The sequence below is a fragment of the Stegostoma tigrinum genome, chromosome 18 (genome assembly GCF_030684315.1).
Source record: "Stegostoma tigrinum isolate sSteTig4 chromosome 18, sSteTig4.hap1, whole genome shotgun sequence".
Lineage (NCBI taxonomy): Eukaryota > Metazoa > Chordata > Chondrichthyes > Orectolobiformes > Stegostomatidae > Stegostoma > Stegostoma tigrinum.
In genome coordinates this window covers 58704591-58724271 of record NC_081371.1, presented here as the reverse complement: position 1 = coordinate 58724271, position 19681 = coordinate 58704591, and the positions used below count along the sequence as shown (strand labels likewise).

Here is a 19681-nt window from a genome sequence, read left to right as displayed (position 1 = left end):
CAGTACTTCATTTCTTAAATTTGGGGATCAAAACAGTTCACAGTACTCCAGGTGTGGCCTCACCAAAACCCTCTACAGTTAGAACAAGACTTCCCTGTTTTTGAAATCTGACAAGTGGACTGACTGGATGACTTTATGAGAGATGAAATTCGCCATGCAATACAGGATGCAGACTCCAATGTCAGCAACCTCATGTGACCGGGTTGTAGAGAACAGGTAAGGAATGGAGATGGAGATTACCACCAAATCATTCAAGAAATGTGGACTATCCAATGGATTTGATGGTATAGATGATGATTATTTGTGGAATTATATACAAGATGATGATATCATTACTAATGAAGGTGATGTATATTAGGATGATCATATTTAAGAAGGCAAACTGGAATGCGTTGATAACAAAGTGTGAGGCTGGATGAACACAGCAGGCCAAGCAGCATCTCAGGAGCACAAAAGCTGACGTTTCGGGCCTAGACCCTTCATCAGAGAGGGGGATGGGGAGAGGGAACTGGAATAAATAGGGAGAGAGGGGGAGGTGGACCGAAGATGGAGAGAAAAGAAGATAGGTGGAGAGAGTGTAGGTGGGGAGGTAGGGAGGGGATAGGTCAGTCCAGGGAAGACGGACAGGTCAAGGAGGTGGGATGAGGTTAGTAGGTAGCGGGGGTGCGGCTTGGGGTGGGAGGAAGGGATGGGTGAGAGGAAGAACAGGTTAGGGAGGCAGAGACAGGCTGGACTGGTTTTGGGATGCAGTGGGGGGAGGGGACAAGCTGGGCTGGGTTTGGGATGCAGTGGGGGGAGGGGACGAGCTGGGCTGGTTTTGGGATACTGGGTTTTGAAGTTGGAGGAGTGATATTTAAACATCTTAATGCATATTCATTGCAGGCTGTACTGCAAAGTAACATTTATTCTTTGCAGTACTCTTAAAAAAATGAATTAAATTGTATATATTTTTGAATATGGTTTTTGTTTTTGATGAATTTCATGATTTCTGGAAACTACCTTGTTAAGCTTTAATGTCTGTCTCCATAACTGCTATTATTTATCTCAATTATTTATTTATCTTTAACAACTGTGTAATAAAAATAATTCCGGTTCATTTTCATCACCTGCGGGCCCTGTTGACGGAAATAGTCTCGAACCTGCAAATCTGTGGCAGGGACAAGGTGCGACTGGTCCTCCACCTACCAGTTTTATCCAAACTTCTAACCAGTTTAATTGTAAAGTTTTGCTGACATTTGTTCATCTTATCACAAGCATAAACTTTCATAAAGTAGCATAGTTAAGCAATGAAACACAAAGTTTTTTTTCTTTAATCACGCATTTCTGGAAGCATTTTTGTGAACACAGTTGAAAATGGGTTTATCAGAAAAAATTCCATTCATTTTTAATGACTGTCTGGTTTTCCACCTATAGTAAGAGAAAATTACTTCTAAAAATCGAGTCAGAAGCATTTAATAATTTTATTGGGGAACTCTTGTCAGATTCCTGCTAAATTAAGTATGTTTTTCTATTAAGTGTGTTTTTGCTATGTGCCTCCTATTGTCTTTGTAACAAGAAAATAAACATGACTTGGCCACTGTCTCCCAGCTGATTAAAATGATGGAACCATGCATTTTGACCAGGTGCTGGAACCAGTTTTACGGGTAAGACCTGATTTGGAGAAATAGGACACTGAAGCAGTGTGCAAGATGGCAGAAAACACCATTATACATAGTTTTGAGCATTTAAAATTCTTCAATCTTTCTTTTGTACTGGGTCAGTCTATTTGCATTCTAATGAGGTATAGAAGAATGGGAAGCCATCTCATTGAAATGTACAGCATTTTGAAGGGACTTGACAGGATGGTCAGGAGATGGACAGGAAAGATTGTTTTCCCCAAACCAGGGAATCTAGAGCAGGGAGGTAACATCTCAGGATAATGAGCCAATCATTTAGGACTGAAATTGTTTCAAAATATGCTTCTTCACTGACTATATTTAAGGCAGAGATAGGGCTTTTTGGCCTGTTGGCAAATCAAGGAATATCGGGGATGAATTGAAGGTGGAGTTGAGGCAATATCCTATTAGATATTGGAGCAGGCTTGAAGAATCACCTGATTTATTCCTGCTTCTATTATATACGTTAATATGGAGATTAAACAAGTGGGCAAATAAACAGTGATCAGATATACTGGGAACTGCAGATGCTGGAGAATCTGAGATAACAAAGTGTGGAGCTGGATGAACACAGCAGGCCAAGCAGCATCTCAGGAGCACAAAAGCTGACGTTTCGGGCCTAGACCCTTCATCAGAGAGGGGGATGGGGAGAGGGTTCTGAAACAAATGGGGAGAGAGGGGGAGGCGGACCAAAGATGGATAGAGGACAAGATAGGTGGAGAGGAGAGTATTGGTGGGGAGGTAGGGAGTGGATAGGTCAGTCCAGGGAGGATGGACAGACCAAAGAGGCGGGATGAGGTCCGGGGAGGACGAAGAATGCCATCCGAAGGTTGCAGGAACAGCAATTCATATTCTGCTTGGGAACCCAGAAGCCCAATGGTCTCAATGTGGACTTCACAAGCTTCAAAATCTCCCCTTTCCCCACTGCATCCCAAAACCAGCCCAGCTCATCCTCTCCCCCCACTGCATCCCAAAACCAACCCAGCTCGTCCCCGCCTCCCTAACCTGTTCTTCCTCTCACCTCTCCCCTCCTCCCACCTCAAGCTGCACCTCCATTTCCTACCTACTAACCTCATCCCGCCTCCTTGACCTGTCCATCCTCCCTGGACTGACCTATCCCCTCCCCACCTATACTCTCCTCCCCACCTATCTTTTCCTCTATCCATCTTTGGTCTGCCTCCCCCTCTCTCCCTATTTATTCCAGGACCCTCACCCCATCCCCCTCTCTGATGAAGGGTCTGGGCCCAAAATGTCAGCTTTTGTGCTCCCGAGATGCTGCTTGGCCTGCTGTGTTCATCCAGCTTCACACTGTGTTATCTTGGACAAATAAACAGTGCTTTTTTAAAATTCTAAATTTTTAACAAAACCTGGTGTTACACTTTGTAAGGAGGAGATAAATCAACCCTACTTGAAAGGGCCCTAACCATCTGTTCATCACGTGAGTTTATATTACAAACAAGGGAAGTAAATAGGGCACTCAGCCCTTCTAGCCTGCTGCATCATTCAATAAGATGATGGCTGACTGGGTTTTGACCTCAACTCTGCATTCCTGCATACCCCTGATAACTTTTCATCCTCTTTATAATTGTCCTGCTGCTGTGATAGCACATATCAAAACATCCTGTGTAATAATCATTACCTTAATCAAATCATCATTTGCCGTATAACATACAAACTCTGAAAAGGCCTCTAGCTACTACTATTGGTCTTGTCTGGACCACCCCATGCTTGCAAGCCTCAGAACATTAAGCTCAATGTTAGATGTAATTATGCCATTAGAAATCATCAATTAAATAATCCATATTGTGTTCATAATTACACTGGGAAAAAAATTGAAGCTTATCAGTTGGGCTTGCAGCGTAATACATTTGCGAGTGCTAGAAGCTTCAACCCTTAATACATTGGATTCTGTTTTATACAGGCCAGAGGAATCTGTAGGAATTCATAGTGGCATCTTTTTTGCATTGGGGTAATGGAGACTGAATCAGCAAAACCAGAGTCCACCTGGTCTAAAAACAAAGATTGAGAGTTAACTTTTCCTGTTGAAACTTCACATCAGAGGTAGCGTAACTAATCAGCACCCTCTTCTCAGACTCAATGTGCTCCTGAGATGCTGCTTGGCCTGCTGTGTTCATCCAGCTCCACACCTTGTTATCTTGGATTCTCCAGCATCGGCAGTTCCCATTATCTCTGAGCACCCTCTTCTCATGCTGTAAAAACTATTATTTGTCTCCCCCCACCCCACCAAAGTCTGTTTCTACAGCCTCATTTTGATTAGGAGTTGGAGCGCATAATCAAGCACAAACTTGGCTGCCCAGATTTCCAACTTACTTCACACTGGAAACTGACACTTGGATGAGGAGCTGTCACGGGTTCAGATGCAGAAAGAAGAGATTATTGTTTAGGCAGAGTCTCAAGTCTAGACTTTTAGCTTATTTCTTTATTTTTCACTGTTGTATCTAAGATTTTGCAGCGAGGTACCTTTGAACCTAAGGTAGCGGCAGGAATGGTGACTTTATATACTTTTTTCTGCATTTCCGTAGTTGAGTACACATGGCAATAAACTAAAAGTAATTCTAATTCTAAGAGGAGTATGGAGCATTACTTCTGTTTGAAACTCAAGCTGCTCACTTTGAGGTGGACTGTTTTGCAAGAGTTCAGAGACATTCTGATTGGTGCAAAGTTTAACATGTTTACAGACAACAAGCCACTCATATTTTCAACTGTCTGCCAAGCTTGAAGCAATAGAGACCTAATGAGATGCTGAACATGTTCTATTTTGATTCCAGATTCTGTACAAGTCAGGCAAAAGTAATGCAAGAGCTGATGTCCTTAATCAGAAGGCTGACCACGGGAGTCTGCCTGGTTGGACAGGGCTGTAGCTGACACTATGTCTAGGCCCCGAGTTAAAAGCAACATTCTGGCCCAAATTTCCTTGGACATTTGGCTAAGATTCAGTGGAGTGTCACCAAAGCCCTCATGAGTGAGATCCACACTAGATCCAGATAGGAGAGCTGTGAGGTAACAAGGTGTGGGTGAACACAGCAGGCCAGGCAGCATCATAGGAGCAGGAAAACCGATGTTTTGGGCCTAGACCATTCTTCAGAAATGGGGGAGGGGAAGGGGGTTCTGAAATAAATAGGGAGAGAGGGGAAGGCAGATAGAAGATGGATTGAGGAGAAGATAGGTAGAGAGGAGACAGACAGGTCAAAGAGGTGGGGTTGGAGCCAGTAAAGGTGAGCGTAGGTGGGGAGGTAGGGAAGAGATAGGTCAGTCCAGGGAGGACGGACAGGATGAGATTTGTAGGTAGGAGGTGGGGGTGGGGCTTGAGGTGGGACAGGTGAGAGAGGCAGGGACGAGCTGGGCTGGTTTTGGGATGTGGTGGGGGAAGAGAGATTTTGAAACTTGTAGTATCAATGCGGATTTCATTGGGCTGCAGGATTCGCAAGCGGAATATGAGTTGCTGTTCCTGCAACCTTTGGGTGGCATTGTTGTGGCACTGCAGGAGGCCCGGGATAGACATGTCGTCTGCGGAATCGGGGGGGGGGGGGGGAGTTGAAATAGTTCACGACTGGGAGGTGCAGTTGTTTAGTGTGAACCGAGCGTAGGTGTTCTGCAAAGTGGCCTCCAAGCCTCCGCTCAGTCTCCCCAATTTAGAGCAGGCCAATAACAGGAACAGCGGATGCAGTATTCCACATTGGCAGATGTGCAGGTGAACATCAGCTTGATGTGGAAAGTCTTCTTGGGGCCTGGGATGGCGGAGGTGTGGGGGAAGGTGTAGCACTTCCTGCAGTTGTGGGGAAAAGCACCGGGTGTGGTGGGGTTGGAGGGGAGTGTGGAGCAGACAAGGGAGTCACAGAGAGTGTGGTCTCTCTGGAAAGCAGACAAGGGTGGGGATGGAAAACTGTCTTTGGTGGTGGGGTCAGATTGCAGATGGCAGAAGTGTCAGGGGATGATGCGTTGGATCCAGAGGTTGGTGGGGTGGTATGTGTGGACGAGGGGGATTCTGTTTTGGTGATTATCGTAGGGAAGGGGTGTGAGGGATGAGTTGCGGGAAACACGGTCGAGGGTGTTCTTGACCACTGTGGGGGGGAATGGTTGTGGTCCTTGAAAAATGAGGACATCGGAGATGTACAGGAGTGGAACGCCTCATCCTGGGAGCAGATGCAGCGGAGGCAAAGGAATTGGGAATAGGGGATGGTATTTTTGCAGGAAGGTGGATGGAAGGAGGTATATTCTAGGTAGCTGTGAGAGTCAGTGGGCTTGAAAGGGATATTGGTTTCTAGGAGGTTGCCTGAGATGGAGACAGAGGGGTCCAGGAAGGAGAGACCAAGAGCGAGAGCGCGCGAGAGAGAGAGAGAGAGAGATGGTCCAGGTGAACTTAAGGTTGGGGTGGGGTGGAAGGTGTTAGTGAAGTGGATGAACTGTTTGAGCTCCTCATAGGAGCATGAGGCAGCGCCGATACAGTCATCAATGTAACGGAGGAAGAGGTGGGGTTTAGGGCCTGTGTAGGTACAGAAGAGGGACTGTTCCACATAACCTACAAAGAGGCAGGCATAGCTTGGGCCCATGCAGGTACCCATGGCTACCTCCTTTATCTGTAGGAAGTGGGAGGAATTGAAAGAGAAGTTGTTTTGGACGAGGATGCATTCAGCTAAGCAGATGAGGGTGTCAGTGGAGGTGGCGGGGGGGGGTGTTTCTGGTCAGGCCTGCGGGACAGGAAGAAGCTGAGGGCCTTGGACATCCATGGTAAAGATGGGGTGTTGGGGAAACCAGGGAATTGTAAGTTCTGGAGGAGGCGGAGGGAGTGGGTGGTATCATGGACATAGGTAGAGAGTTCCTGGACCAAGGGGGAAGAAAATGGGAGTCCAGATAAGTTCAGTGGGGCAGGAGCAGGAAAATTGCTTTGTTCTAATAGTGTGGCGTTCAGAAAGTTTTCTGAAGAAGGGTGCCAACCTGAAATATCAACTTTCCTGCTCCTCGACCTGCTGTGTTCTTCCAACTCCACACTGATCGGAGTACAGCCTCTGTAGTTCTTAATATTTCTAATTGATTTATTCTACCTTCATCCCCAAATTGATAGTTTTATCAGTCTGTCTCTCTATGATACTTCCATTCTACAAAACAAAATGATTCAAAGACCACTAAAACATTGAAAGTACAATGGAAAATAATATTGTTGTGATGCAGGAAGACAACAACATTTAGCCTATTCAGGCTTTAGTTAACTGACTGAACATAAACAGACTTCGTAGTTAGTGTTAAACTTAATCCCAGTTAACATATGGCACTTTTTAAAAAGTGATTGTTTGGAACAATTAAAGAGACCAATATTACCTACTGCCTTTTCTAAAAAAAAAGGCAAAAAGACAATAGCTGGCTTTATCTTGCAAAAGCTCATCACCAAAAAAAATTAAGATATGACTTTCTGATGTTGCTGGTCCTGGATTAGTAATAAATTGGGTGGGGGTAGAAACAGATGTGGGCTCCAATTCACCTCAAAACTGTGGCAAGCTGATTTTAGACCCATGATCATCTGAGGTGTTTGCTTCCACACCTGCTTTACATTGTCTGAATAAGATTGATATTGTTCCTCTCACCTCTTCCCCCAGCAGACAGAAATTCTCATAGGAGCATGTTGCATTTTTCAAACATAGACAATTATTTAGAAGAGATTAAGAGTAGAAAACCCAATTAATGCAGCAGATGTTGAATTAAAACTGATTATATAAATGAATAATAGTAATCTATCATCAGCCCAGTAAACCCTCCGTGCTTAATTATGATGCATATTAATGAACACATAGCAGATAGCTTGAGGGAAGTTGCTTGCGTGTTGATGTAGATTAAGCATGTTAATTGAATTGGATCCAAACCATTTCTCAATTTTAATCTACAGAAGATCCAAACCATCTGTACAGAAGATAATCAAGATCTTAAGGTTTTGACACTTTTTAAATGCCTGTGCACTGCATTACAGAATCATATGATTGCTTGGTAGAGCTTATCATGTTCAATGTGTGTTGTCAGTAGGTGGCGCTGGTTTAGGATTTTTTTTTTGGTCTATTAACCCAGCACCTTCCAATTCAATTCCCGAAACCAACCGGTTACTCCAGATGTGAACTAAATCAGCACAAGGCAGGGATTGAGCTCTAGACCTTTTTGGTTAGTAGAGCTCAGCTGCTAATTGTGTAGTGGGATAAATGTCACGTTCCAACATTAACACACTGAAAAGTTTAATCAGTGTTCTGCGGCATATTTGTAAGTAATACGTAGAAATTTTAAAGTATTTTAGAAGGGTATGGGGTAGTGTTTTTTTTAGACCATTTGCTCAAGTGATTGAGTAGAGACACTAGCTGTCTCTTTAAGAAGTCCCAAAATACCCATGAAGAATGACAACTTATTTTGCTCAATTTTCCCAAAACAGCAGCTACAATAAGAACTAGTTAACTTATTATCAGTAAATGAGTCAAAATCTCTAGTTTTGCCTCTGTTACCATGTTTTTTAAAACTCAACACTGATGTCAAATTTAGCTATTTCGTGTCACACTTGGCTCCGTTCCGATTCTGTTATCACATATAGGCACATCAGTTCTACTTGTTTCCGCCCAGGCTTTGCTACTATGTTACTATCTTGCTTGTCTAAAACAAAATTACATTGTAATAGGACAAGATTGGACATAATTATAACATCTCCTTAGTGAAGAATGACATGACGAATAGACTCATTCATGAAAGTTACCCATGTAAGCATTGGTGGAATGCACCAGAGGAGAAAGTACGTTATAATGTTTCATTAGGGTCATAGTCATTCAGTACTTGTATTAAGTGACAGAAATCTCGGTAATTAATATATCTTCAGAGCTGTACGTTATTTTTATGGTAGGCTTGTTACTTAAAGCCATTATTCTTGTATTGTAATTCAAACTCTTTAAATTAGTGCTTATTCAGCTATGAAATTCAGAAAGTTCAGATTCGCCAGGCTGTGCATTTACTAATTGAGCTGCTGGGGTAGCTCGGTCAAACAAGAAATTATAACTATTTTCCTTTATCATTGGAGGCTGGAATCATGAATCGTGAGTCGTGAGATTATTTTCATGTGACACCAATGCACCTTATTAGAAGACACCAGTGGTCCTTGCAGTTACGTTTGATACGTGATACTTTTCGATGTTAGAATCTGTCTGGCTGGTGTAATTAACATCTCATGGATAGAAATACGCTCAATGTAAAATGATACATGATATAGACTTTATTTCGCTTCGACAGGGATTTGCTTGAAACTAGTTTTATTTAGTTATTTGAAAGCTTTAAATAAGCCATTGACATTTAATTCAGTGTTTGATTCGAGCGGAAGTGCAGGACAGCCTCTATATTTACGCTACACAAATATATATCGGATAACCTTATTTATTTTTGCGCGCTGTGTTTAGTGAGAGCAGCTCCTTCCAGAATAACCTTCCGTCAGAATGGCTTGTGCTGGTAACACTGTTTAATTTACTGTAAAATTGATTTCTATTTTTAATTTAGAAAGTTTGCATTCCATTTGTGGGATTAACACATTGCTGCGCAGTTTTTAACCTTTTGGAATGATTACTTGTAAAACTGGCTGAACTGCTTTCTGGTCTCGCTCGTTGCGTTGGTGTGTTTTCCGAGACTCCTTCCTCGTCATTTCGATGAGGCAGTGCTCAACACTATTTACGACAGCCTCCCAATGTTAAAGGGAAGCAGATATAAACTCCTGCCCCAAATTACATGTTGCAGGCAACACTTTTTTTTTGCTTTAAAGTACAATCTCAATTTGTCTGTATAGTGATATCAGAAAACCACTGGTAGCCCAGAAACTAACTTCTGTGAAGGGTAGGCTGTAACTCGAGCAAAGAGTCGACGGTAAAGTTGTAATAAACCTGGCATGTACACCATATCATTGTAGGTATGTGATTTTTAACCCTACAATTACCCATTTTTTCGTTGTAAGTACCAAGATATTTGCTGAGAGAAATAATATTTTGGGGACTGCATTCTGCTGAGGGATTGTTTAGATACAGAACACTATTTAAGTAAATAGTAAGATTTGTTTTAAATGTTATTGAAACTATGTGGTGGAATGTAGGTGAACAAAAAGGGCCAACCAAGTCCCTTGGCATGGAAATGACTGGCATTTCCACCCAAAGAGATGATTTACAGTAAATGGTGGCACGTAAGTTATTGTTATAGTCTGGAAGAGTTCCTTTCTTTCCTTTGAATGTTTTGCAGAAAACAACGTGTTTTGCAGACATCTTGCCTCCTTCAGCCATTATATGCACATTAATTGACATAAAACACACATTAAAGAAAAACACTTGTTAGAAATATAGTCACTACTGAGCTGATTGCTGAGCCAGAGGAATGAACAACAAACATCTAGAATTTTGACCCAACTGGTCATCTGTGTTACCGTTCACAATGCAACTTAACTTTGCACAATGATGCAAACTGATTGAGCAAGTCAATGTTCAATTGTTGTATTTTCATATATAACTTACTGAATCACTAACCTCTCTTTTTAATGCAGATTGCAGGTTGAAGGGTCGTCCCATATGTATGAGGATGGTCAAAGCATTTCGTTACTATTTCCAGCATCCATGGAGTCGGTTGATTGTAGCCTATCTGGTGACTTTCTTCAACTTCCTCGTTTTTGCTGAAGACCCTATTTCTCACAGCCAGACCCCCGCCAATGTAATTGTTGTTGGAAACTGCTTCTCTTTCATAGTGAACAAGTATCCTGGAGGAGGATGGAGCTGCTTAAAAGTGCTACTGTGGTTGCTAGGTATTATGATGGGCCTTGTTGTAGGAAAGTTTTTGTTCCATCAGCGGATGTTTGGTAAGTCATCATCTTGAATGTTGTACAGTTGCATTGGAAGTTTTTTAAATCATGGGTCTTATTTATCAAAATTGGCTAATATTGTCTATTGATGTACAAGTGCACTGTCCAAAATGTTGACATCTAACCAAGGTCAGTTCCTTGGATATAATTAATGGGGCAAATTTTCAAATTATTTTCGATCAAATTGTTTGCATTGTGATGCACCTCCAGGGTACATGGGCCCGGATAATAGTGCCTCGACCTCTGACTGAGAGCTAGTGACACTATTACTGTGCCTCAAGACCTCGATGCAGCGAACTGAAGATGTTTAGTAGCCAGTCATAGGCCATAGAGTCATACAGCATAGAAACAGGCCCCACCATGTCTATGCTGACCGACAAATCCCAATTAACACTAATCCCATTGATCTGCACTTGGTCCATAGCCTACTGTATCCTGGCATTTTAAGAGCTTGTCCAGATACTGCTTAAATGTTGAGTACCTGTCCTCAGGCAGCACATTCCATAACTCTACCAATCTCTGGGTGAAAATAATTTTTCTCAGATCTCCTCAGAATCACTTGTGCCTCTCTCTATCTTATGTGCTCTGGCTTGGATATGTCTGACCTCTTCCTCACCCAAAAGATTCTGTCTATGCCGCTCAATTTTTGTATACCTCAATCAAATCCCCCATCTCCAACTCTGTCTTCAGCTGCTTCTGCTTCAAAGAAAATGAACCCAGGATATCTCATCTCTCTTCATTAGTGAACACTCGTAACCAATTAACATGCTCATAGTTAGATCAAATGTTACACCGGCGCTAGAGGAGCATGACCAGCATCAGCACACCTCCCTGCTACTTGTGGTCTACCAACCCCAGTTCAAATTTGTGATAAATTGTAGAATTTCTCTAGTTCATGTCCAGCTTTTTCAGCTGACAACTGTAGTCTTGATATAACAACTCTCAGATAGTAGGAACTGCCGATGCTGGAGACAAAGATAATACAGTGTGGAGCTGGAGAAAGACAGCAGTCCAGGCACAAGGACCCCAAACATTAACTTCCCTGCTCCTCCAATGCTCCCTGTCCTGCTGTGTTCCTCCAGCTCCATGCTGTGTTATCTCATGATCTAAAGAAACTGTTTTAGGTAAAACCTGGCTAATTTATTTGTAGGTGGGGAGTTAAGGAGGGGATAGATCAGTCCAAGGAGGCGTGGATGAGGCTGGTCAGTAGGAGATGGGGGTGAGGCTTGACGTGGGAGGAGGGGATAGGTGGAAGGGAGGTCAGAACATAGAACATAAAACATTACAGCGCAGTACAGCCCCCTTGGCCCTCGATGTTGTGCCGACCTGTGAAACTAATCTGATGCCCATCTAACCTATGCTATTCTATCATCATCCATATGTTTATCCAATGACCATTTTAAATGCCCTTAAACTTGGCAAGTCTACTACTGTTGCAGTCAGGGCATTCCACGCTCTTACTACTGAGTAAAGAGCCTACCTCTGACATCTGTCTTCTATCTATCACCCCTCAATTTAAAGTTATGTCCCCTCATGCTAGCCATCACCATCCAAGGAAAAAGACTCTCACTGTCCACCCTATCTAATCCTCTGATCATCTTGTATGTCTCTATTAAGTCACCTGTTAACCTTCTTCTTTCCAACGAAAACAGCCTCAAGTCCCTCAGCCTTTCCTCATAAGACCCCCGCTCCAGACCAGGCAACATCCTGGTAAATCTCCTCTGCACCCTTTCCAATGCTTCCACATTCTTATAATGCGGTGACCAGAACTGTACGCAATACTCCAAGTGTGGCTGGATCAGAATTTTGTACAGCTGCAACATGACCTCATGGCTCCGAAACTCAATCTCTCTACCAATAAAACCTAACAGTGTACGCCGCCTTAACAGCCCTATCAACCTGGGTGGCAACTTTCAGGGATCTATGCACATAGACACAGATCTCTCTGCACATCGACACTACCAAGAATCTTACCATTAGCCCAGTGCCCTGTATTCCTGTTACTCCTTCCAAAGTGAATCACCTCGCACTTTTCTGCATTAAACTCCATTTACCACCTCTCAGCCCAGCTCTGCAGCTCATCTATGTCCCTCTGTAACCTATAACATCCTTCCGCACTATCCACAACTCCACCAACTTTAGTGTCATCTGCAAATTTACTAATCCATTCTTCTACGCTCTCATCCAGATCACTTATAAAAATGACAAACAGCAGTGGCCCCAAAACAGATCCTTGTGGTACACCACTAGTAACTGAACTCCAAGATGAACATTTCCCATCAACCACTCCCTCTGTCTTCTTAGAGCTGACCAATTTGTGATCCAAACTGCTAAATCACCTTTGATCCCATGCCTCTGTATTTTCTGCAGTAGCCTACCATGGGAACCTTATCAAGGGCTTTACTGAAACCCATATGCACCACATGAACCATTTGGTCACCTTCTCAAAGAACTCAATAAGGTTTGTGAGGCATGACCCACCCTTCACAAAACCATGTTGACTATCCCTAATCAAATTAATCCTTTCTAGATGATTATAAATCCTATCTCTTATAATCCTCTCCAACACTTTACCCATAACTGAAGTAAGGCTCACTGGTCCCTATTTACCAGGGTTGTTCATAGTCCCCTCCTTGAACAAGGGGACAACATTTGCTATCCTCCAGTCTTCTGGCACTATTCCAGTAGACAACGACAACATGAAGATCAAAGCCAAAGGCTCTGTAATCTCCTCCCTCGCTTCCCAGAGAATCCTAAAATAAATCCCATCTAGCCGAGGGACCTAGCAATTCTGGAAAGTGTGAAAATAGATAACACCCCCTGGATGCAATTGGGGGATGGGACATTTTGATACCAATGGGCTGCAGGATTCCCAAGCGAAATATGAGATGCTGTTCCTGTAACCTTCAGTAGCCCTACATAGGGCAATAAACGACTGCACCTTCCAGTCGCAAACCACTTCCACTCCCCCTCCATTCTTTAGATGACATGTCCATCGTGGGCCTCCTGCAGTGCCACGATGATGCCACCCGAAGGTTGCAGGAACAGCAACTCATATTCTGCTTGGGAACCCTGCAGCCCAATGATATCGATGTGGACTTCACAAGCTTCAAAATCTCCCCTCCCCCTACCGCATCCCAAAATCAGTCTAGCTTGCCCTTCCTCTCACCTAAAGCCCCACCCCCATCTCCTACCTACTAACCTCATCCCACCCCTTGACCCATCCGTCCTCCCTGTACTGACTTATCCCCTCCCTAACTCCCACCTTTTTACTGGCTCCATCCCGCCTCTTTGATCTGTCTGTCTCCTCTCCACCTATCTGCTCCTTTTATCCATCTTCCATCTGCCTCCCCCACCCCCCGAAATTTATTTTGGAATCCCCTTCCCCCTCCCCCAATTCTGAAGAAGGGTTTAGACCCAAAATGTCAGCCTTTCTGCTCCTCTGATACTGCTTGGCCTGCTGTGTTCATCCAGCTTCACAGTGTGGTGTCTTGATATTGCTACTAGACTCTTTTCCCAAAACCTGTGAATAAATGAAGATACAGTAAAAAGGAAAAACCAAAGACCAGTCAGAAAATCTTAGAAAATGAAGCGCCAAGTTTAACTATGTAAATCTTTATATTTTCAATGAACACTTGCCAGGCTAATCTCAATGCTATTGCAAGAGACACTGTCCTTCATTTTACCAGAATCTCATGATCTTAGTTTACTTGTTGGAGTGGATTCTAAATAAATGTTGATATTAATCAATTAAAGGGAAGTCTGAAGATGTATGGCTAATGTTGAGCTATGAAAGCAGGTATCCAGAAAGTTTAAATATTCTAATTTCCAGCATCTGTAGTATTTTTGGCTCTTTTTGAGAAGTTAGTCTCAGTTGGTTTCAAAAATGAAGTCCAATTTGATCGGAACTTTCCTGTTTACTGCATAATATTTGTGTAGACCAATGCATGTTAACGTCAATAAATTAAATGTAGATTATCTTGTAGCTGGTGCTGAAAATAGCAGTCTGTGTGACTGTGCACAGCTCATTTATAAGCTTCGTTAGGTGCACGACTGGAAGAGGTGATGAGTTACCTGTTGTAACTCAAGCACTTATTTGTACACAAGGCTAAGCTTCAAAACTGGAAGATAGAGTATCTGACAGGGTGTAATTGTGAAGCATTTATTTCCATACCAGCCATGGGGGTAAAAGAAGCTACAGGGATATAAAGTGTTAATGGAAATTTATTGCATTACAGACCCATTCCAGTTGGGTGCCGTTATGATCCCTGCATGTGTCTTTTTGGAGAGCTGTTTTGTACAAGTACGAACCTGTTTAGCCTCTTGAGGGCTCCCCCAATTCACACCATCACTTTATTTGATAAAGCCCAGTTCAGTACTGATATGGGCGTGTATTTCCTCTCTCAATTTGTATTGATGTCACTTTGTAATTTTATGTTCAGAGTTAACTACTTTAAATATATTTCTAAGTGCTCTGCTCACTTCACTCCTTTCCTAATGTCCAAATTTATCTGACCTTCCCCATGACATTACTGCACAGAAGGCCACTTAAGGCCACTTAGTAAGATAAGGGCCAAGGTGTTAAGTTAGTGTACTAGCTTGGGTCGAGGGTTGGCTAATTAAAGTGAAGATAGTTGAGGTAAAACAGGGCATTTTCAGGCTAGTAACCTATAACCAATGGAGTGCCACCAGGATTAGTGCTGGGACCACGCTTTAATTACAACATATACTAATAACTTGGATAAGGAAAGTAAAAAGAAAGTTTGTTGATAACACCAAAATAAGTGGAAAAGCAAGTCGTGAGGATTATGCAGGAGTCTAAAGAGGAATATAGACAGGTTGAGTGGACAAAGCTTGGTAGATGGCATGTAACCTGAGATTTTGCACTTTGGCAGGAAGAATGAGTGGAAAATGACTTAAATGCTAACTGTACTGCAGCAGGTTTGAATGTCCTTGTGCGTGTGCTTTTTAAAAAAACACACGTCCAAGTTCGTCAGGTAGTAGGGAAGGCAAATCGACTGTTGGTCTCTTTGCTTCAAAACAAGGGAAACATAAAAATAGAGAAATCCTGATGCTTTAAGATTTTTAATAAATCAGTCAACACCTGTCACACTACAAACAGTTTTGGTCGCCACATCTAGTGAAAGATGTATTGAAAGTTGTCTAGAGAATGTTGACCCAAGTTGGATTTCATTTTATGATGAATGGTTGAGTAGGTTGGGCCTTACTTTATTGGAGTTAAGAATGAGCAGTGATCTTATGGAAACAGATTCTTAGGGGTTTGACAGGGTGGGTGCAGAGAGATTATTTTCCCCCTAATGGCACAGTCTAGTATCAGAAGGCACACTCTGAGTAAGAGGTTACCATTTAAGACAGTTGAAGAGGGTATGTTTTTGAGGATAGCCAATATATGGAATCCTTGAATGCAAAAAAAAAATCTACAAATGCTGTGCCCTTAAGAATATTTAAGGAGCTGGACAGACAGAATTTTAATTAGTAAGGGCGTTGAGGGTTATGGGGTGGAAAGTGAAGTTGAGGATTATCAGATCAGCTATGATCCTTCATCGACTGGCAGAGCAGCCCCATTGGGCCAAGTAGACTGTCTGCTCCTAAGTCAGTTTTATTTCAGATCTTGGGGCTTGTCTTTTGTAATAATTACAGGCTATAGATGTTAACCTAGTACCTCGCAGTTTTAAAACTATGTACGATATTTGAAACTGGTCAGGCCTATTTCAATGTAATGCCCAATGCTTGTACATGATAGCTATAGCTTTATAACTCAGTATTCCATTTCCTTTGTTAACTCATCGTCTGCCATGTCTGGATTGCAGCACTACTATCATTTCTAGCTAGTTAATGTCTATGCATATAAACTATATTTATATAAACAGGACTTCTGGCATAGTGGGGTTTCCTGCCTGCCACAAGAAGTCTGTCAGGAAAACATTTGAAGAAAAGGTCAAGATAGACTAAAAGCTACTTAACTTTCCAAAGAGAATTAGTTGCGTTGAGGTGGGGCTTCCACTCCTCAATTAGGTGGCAACCTGCTCCCAACAGCCACTGGCTAAACTGAATCATCCTGGAGTCGAGGACCAGGTAAGTTCAGGGGTCTAGTGGTAAGAAGGTGAGATGGGAGAGGGATTAACGGTCTTGATGGAGAAGCTGAGGGATTTCCTGAATAGCCCCTCCACAGCTTCCAACCGGCCTGCTGGGATATACCACTCCCAGGTCTCTTCCACAGGCCAGGGCAGGGTGGGTTGATTATTGAATTTCCAGTCCTGCTGCTTTGCAAATTCTGCCCAAGTCCTCTGGCTGAAACAAAAACAGTGCTGGAGAAACTCAGCAGGTCTGGCAGCATCTGTGAAGAGAAAGCAGAGTTAACCTTTTAAATCCAGTGACTTTTTTTTTGGTCAGAACTGAAAGCAGCTGGGAAAAGGTGGTATTCATGCTGGTGAGATTTGGAGCTGAGGGTGGTGAAAGGAGTGAGATGGAGACCACTCCAACAGAGACAGGTGGGGTTGAAAAAGGGGGAAGCAAGCAAAAAGTTTGTTCCTAATTAGCTGTAGAAGTAGTAAATGCTAAATATGTGATAATGGGAACTATGACTAGAGGGAAAAATTGGTTGACTGACTGTGTTGGGAGCAACTCCTGCGGAACAGGACCTAGAAGGTGGGTAACCGACACAGAGGGAGGTATTTACACTCTGAAATTCTCAACTCAGTTTTGAGTCCTGAGGGCTGTAAGGTACCTCGGTGGAAGGTGAGGTGTTATTCCTTCAGCTTGTGTTCCTCCAACTTGCTTTGAGCCTCAATGGAGCACTAGCCTAGAGCAGGCCTGAGACAAATGTTGGCTGATTTGCTGAAGTAGCAGGAAGCTCAGGATCATTTTCATGGACAGAGTATTCATGTTTGGCAAAGCAGTCACCCAATCTGCTTAATAAAATGTGAGGCTGGATGAACACAGCAGGCCAAGCAGCATCTCAGGAGCACAAAAGCTGACGTTTCGGGCCTAGACCCTTCATCAGAGGATCTGCTTTTTGTCTCCAAACATGGAGGAGACCACATAGTGAGCAGCAAACAGAGTAGACCAGATTAAACCAGATTAAACCAAGTATACTAAATTGCTGCTTCACCTGGGAGGTATGCCTGGGATCTTAGATATTGATGAGGTAAAAGAGCAAGCATTGTGCCTTCTGTGATTGCATGGAAAGGTGCCGTGAGGGTACGAGGTGGCGTTTGGAGTGGAGGAAGAGTGGGTGAGGGAGGCCTTCAGAGAATGGTCCCTGCTGAATGCTGACAAGGGAGGGTGGGGAATATATGAACAGAGGCTGCAGAAATTATGGTCCTTTGGATGTGGATACTGGTGGGGTGGAAAGTGAGGACTGAGGGACCCTATTGAGTTGGGAGGGAAGAGAAGGGATGAGGGCAGAAGTGCAGGAAATAAGTAACAGCTGCGGGCCCTGTCAACATGGTAGTGTTGAATATTTGTTTGAGGATGAAGGTGAACATGTCTGAGGCCTCCGTCCGATGGAGAATCTGCGTCAAAGGAGGCAGAGCGAGGATGTATAGTCAAGGTAACTGTTGGAGTCAATGGGTTTGCAATGGTATTGGTGGCGAGCCTATGCCTGGAAATAGAGAAACAGCTGTCAAAGAAGAGAAGGAAGGAGTCGGAAAGATGGAAATTGGAAGCAAAACTGATGCAATTGTTCCAATTCCAAGGTGGGGAGAGAGAGAGAGTAACTAACAATGTCACTGATATTCAGGGGAAGAGAGTTAGAAATCTACTTTGAGGATTTTGAGACAGTAAGAACTGATGCTGGAGTCAGATGTATGGAGATGGAAGAGCGTGGCAGGTCAGGCAGCATCAGAGGAGCAGGAAAGTTGACGTTTCAGGCCTGGACCCTTCTTCAGAAATTGGGGAGGGGGAAGGGAGCTCAGAAATAAATAGAGGAAGGGTGGGGCTGAGATGGTAGGTGGGATGCTGATAGGGAGTGGTGGGGATTGGTCAGTGAGGTGGGAGGAGCAGATAGATGGGAGAGAAGATGGACAGGTTTTCTTTGCGGCCCCTCAAGTGCGCACAAACCTAGACTACACCACCTCTCGCCCACCATTCTTTACTCCTCCGCCTCTGCATCTGTTCCCAAGATGGGGTGTTCCACTCCTGGACATCCCAGATGTCCTCTTGTTTAAATGACTGCACCCCCCCGCCTCCTTTTGGTGGTTGAAAACGCTCTCAACTGCATCTCTTGTGTATCCTGCACCTCTGTCCTTCCGCTCCCTCCCGGCAACAAAAACAAAGGCAGAATCCCACTTGTATCACCCCACTAACCTCTGGATTCAAATACCATTTTCTGCCACTTGCAATATGACCCCACAACCGAAGAGATTTCCCTCCCCTCCCCACCCCTACCTACCTTTCATAGGGACCACTCTCCACAATTCCCTCTTCCACTCCACACTCTCCACTAACCCCACCACCCCGGCACTTTTCCCCTGCAATTGTAGGTGTTGCTACACCTGCCCTTACACCTCCTGCCTCGCCTCCATCCAAGGCCCCAAGAAAAGTTCCACATCAGACAAAGGTTCGCTTGCACGTCTGCTAATGTGGTATATTGTACTCGCTGTTCCCATTGTGGCCTCCTCTACATGGGGAAACCAAGCGGAGCTCAGACCACTTTGTGGAACACCTACACTCTGTTTTCGTTTGTCGCAAACTCCACCCAGTTGCAAAACATTTCAATTCCCTGGGCGACATGTCCATCCTGGGCCGCCTCCAGTATCCCAATGATGCCATCTGGAAACCAGAGGAGCAGTATCTCATATTCTGCCTTGGGAGCCTACAGCTCAATAATCTCAATGTGGACTTTACCAGTTTCAGAATCTTTTCATCCTGGCCTCATCCCATGTCCAACACTCCCTCATCCCTGCCTCCTTGACCTGTCCATCATCTCTCCCACCTATCTGCTCCTCCCACCTCACTGATTCATCCCCACCACTCCCTATCACCATCCCACCCACCTTCCCCAGCACCCCCCCCCCTCTCTCTTTATTTCTGAGCTCCCTTCCCCCTCCCCCATTTCTGAAGAAGGGTCCAGACCTGAAATGTCACCTTTCCTGCTCCTCTGCTGTGATCCTCCAGCTTCACACTGTGTTTATCTATG

General features: G+C 43.7%; 1 protein-coding gene across 5 annotated transcripts in view; it reads left to right on the top strand.

The window, feature by feature from the left end:
* tmem117 (transmembrane protein 117) overlaps positions 1–19681 on the top strand; it is a 557403-nt gene that overhangs the window by 32125 nt on the left and 505597 nt on the right. For 2 of the 5 annotated variants that reach the window (XM_059652566.1, XM_059652567.1), the window contains exons 1-2: positions 7828–7916; positions 10210–10518. In XM_059652566.1, coding sequence (XP_059508549.1) covers positions 7859–7916; positions 10210–10518 — 367 coding nt within the window. In that variant the 5' untranslated portion in view covers positions 7828–7858. Of the gene's footprint in view, positions 1–7827; positions 7917–8746; positions 8799–10209; positions 10519–19681 lie in introns of those variants that run through there. The other 3 variants (XM_048548382.2, XM_048548381.2, XM_048548383.2) reach the window with 2 other exon arrangements.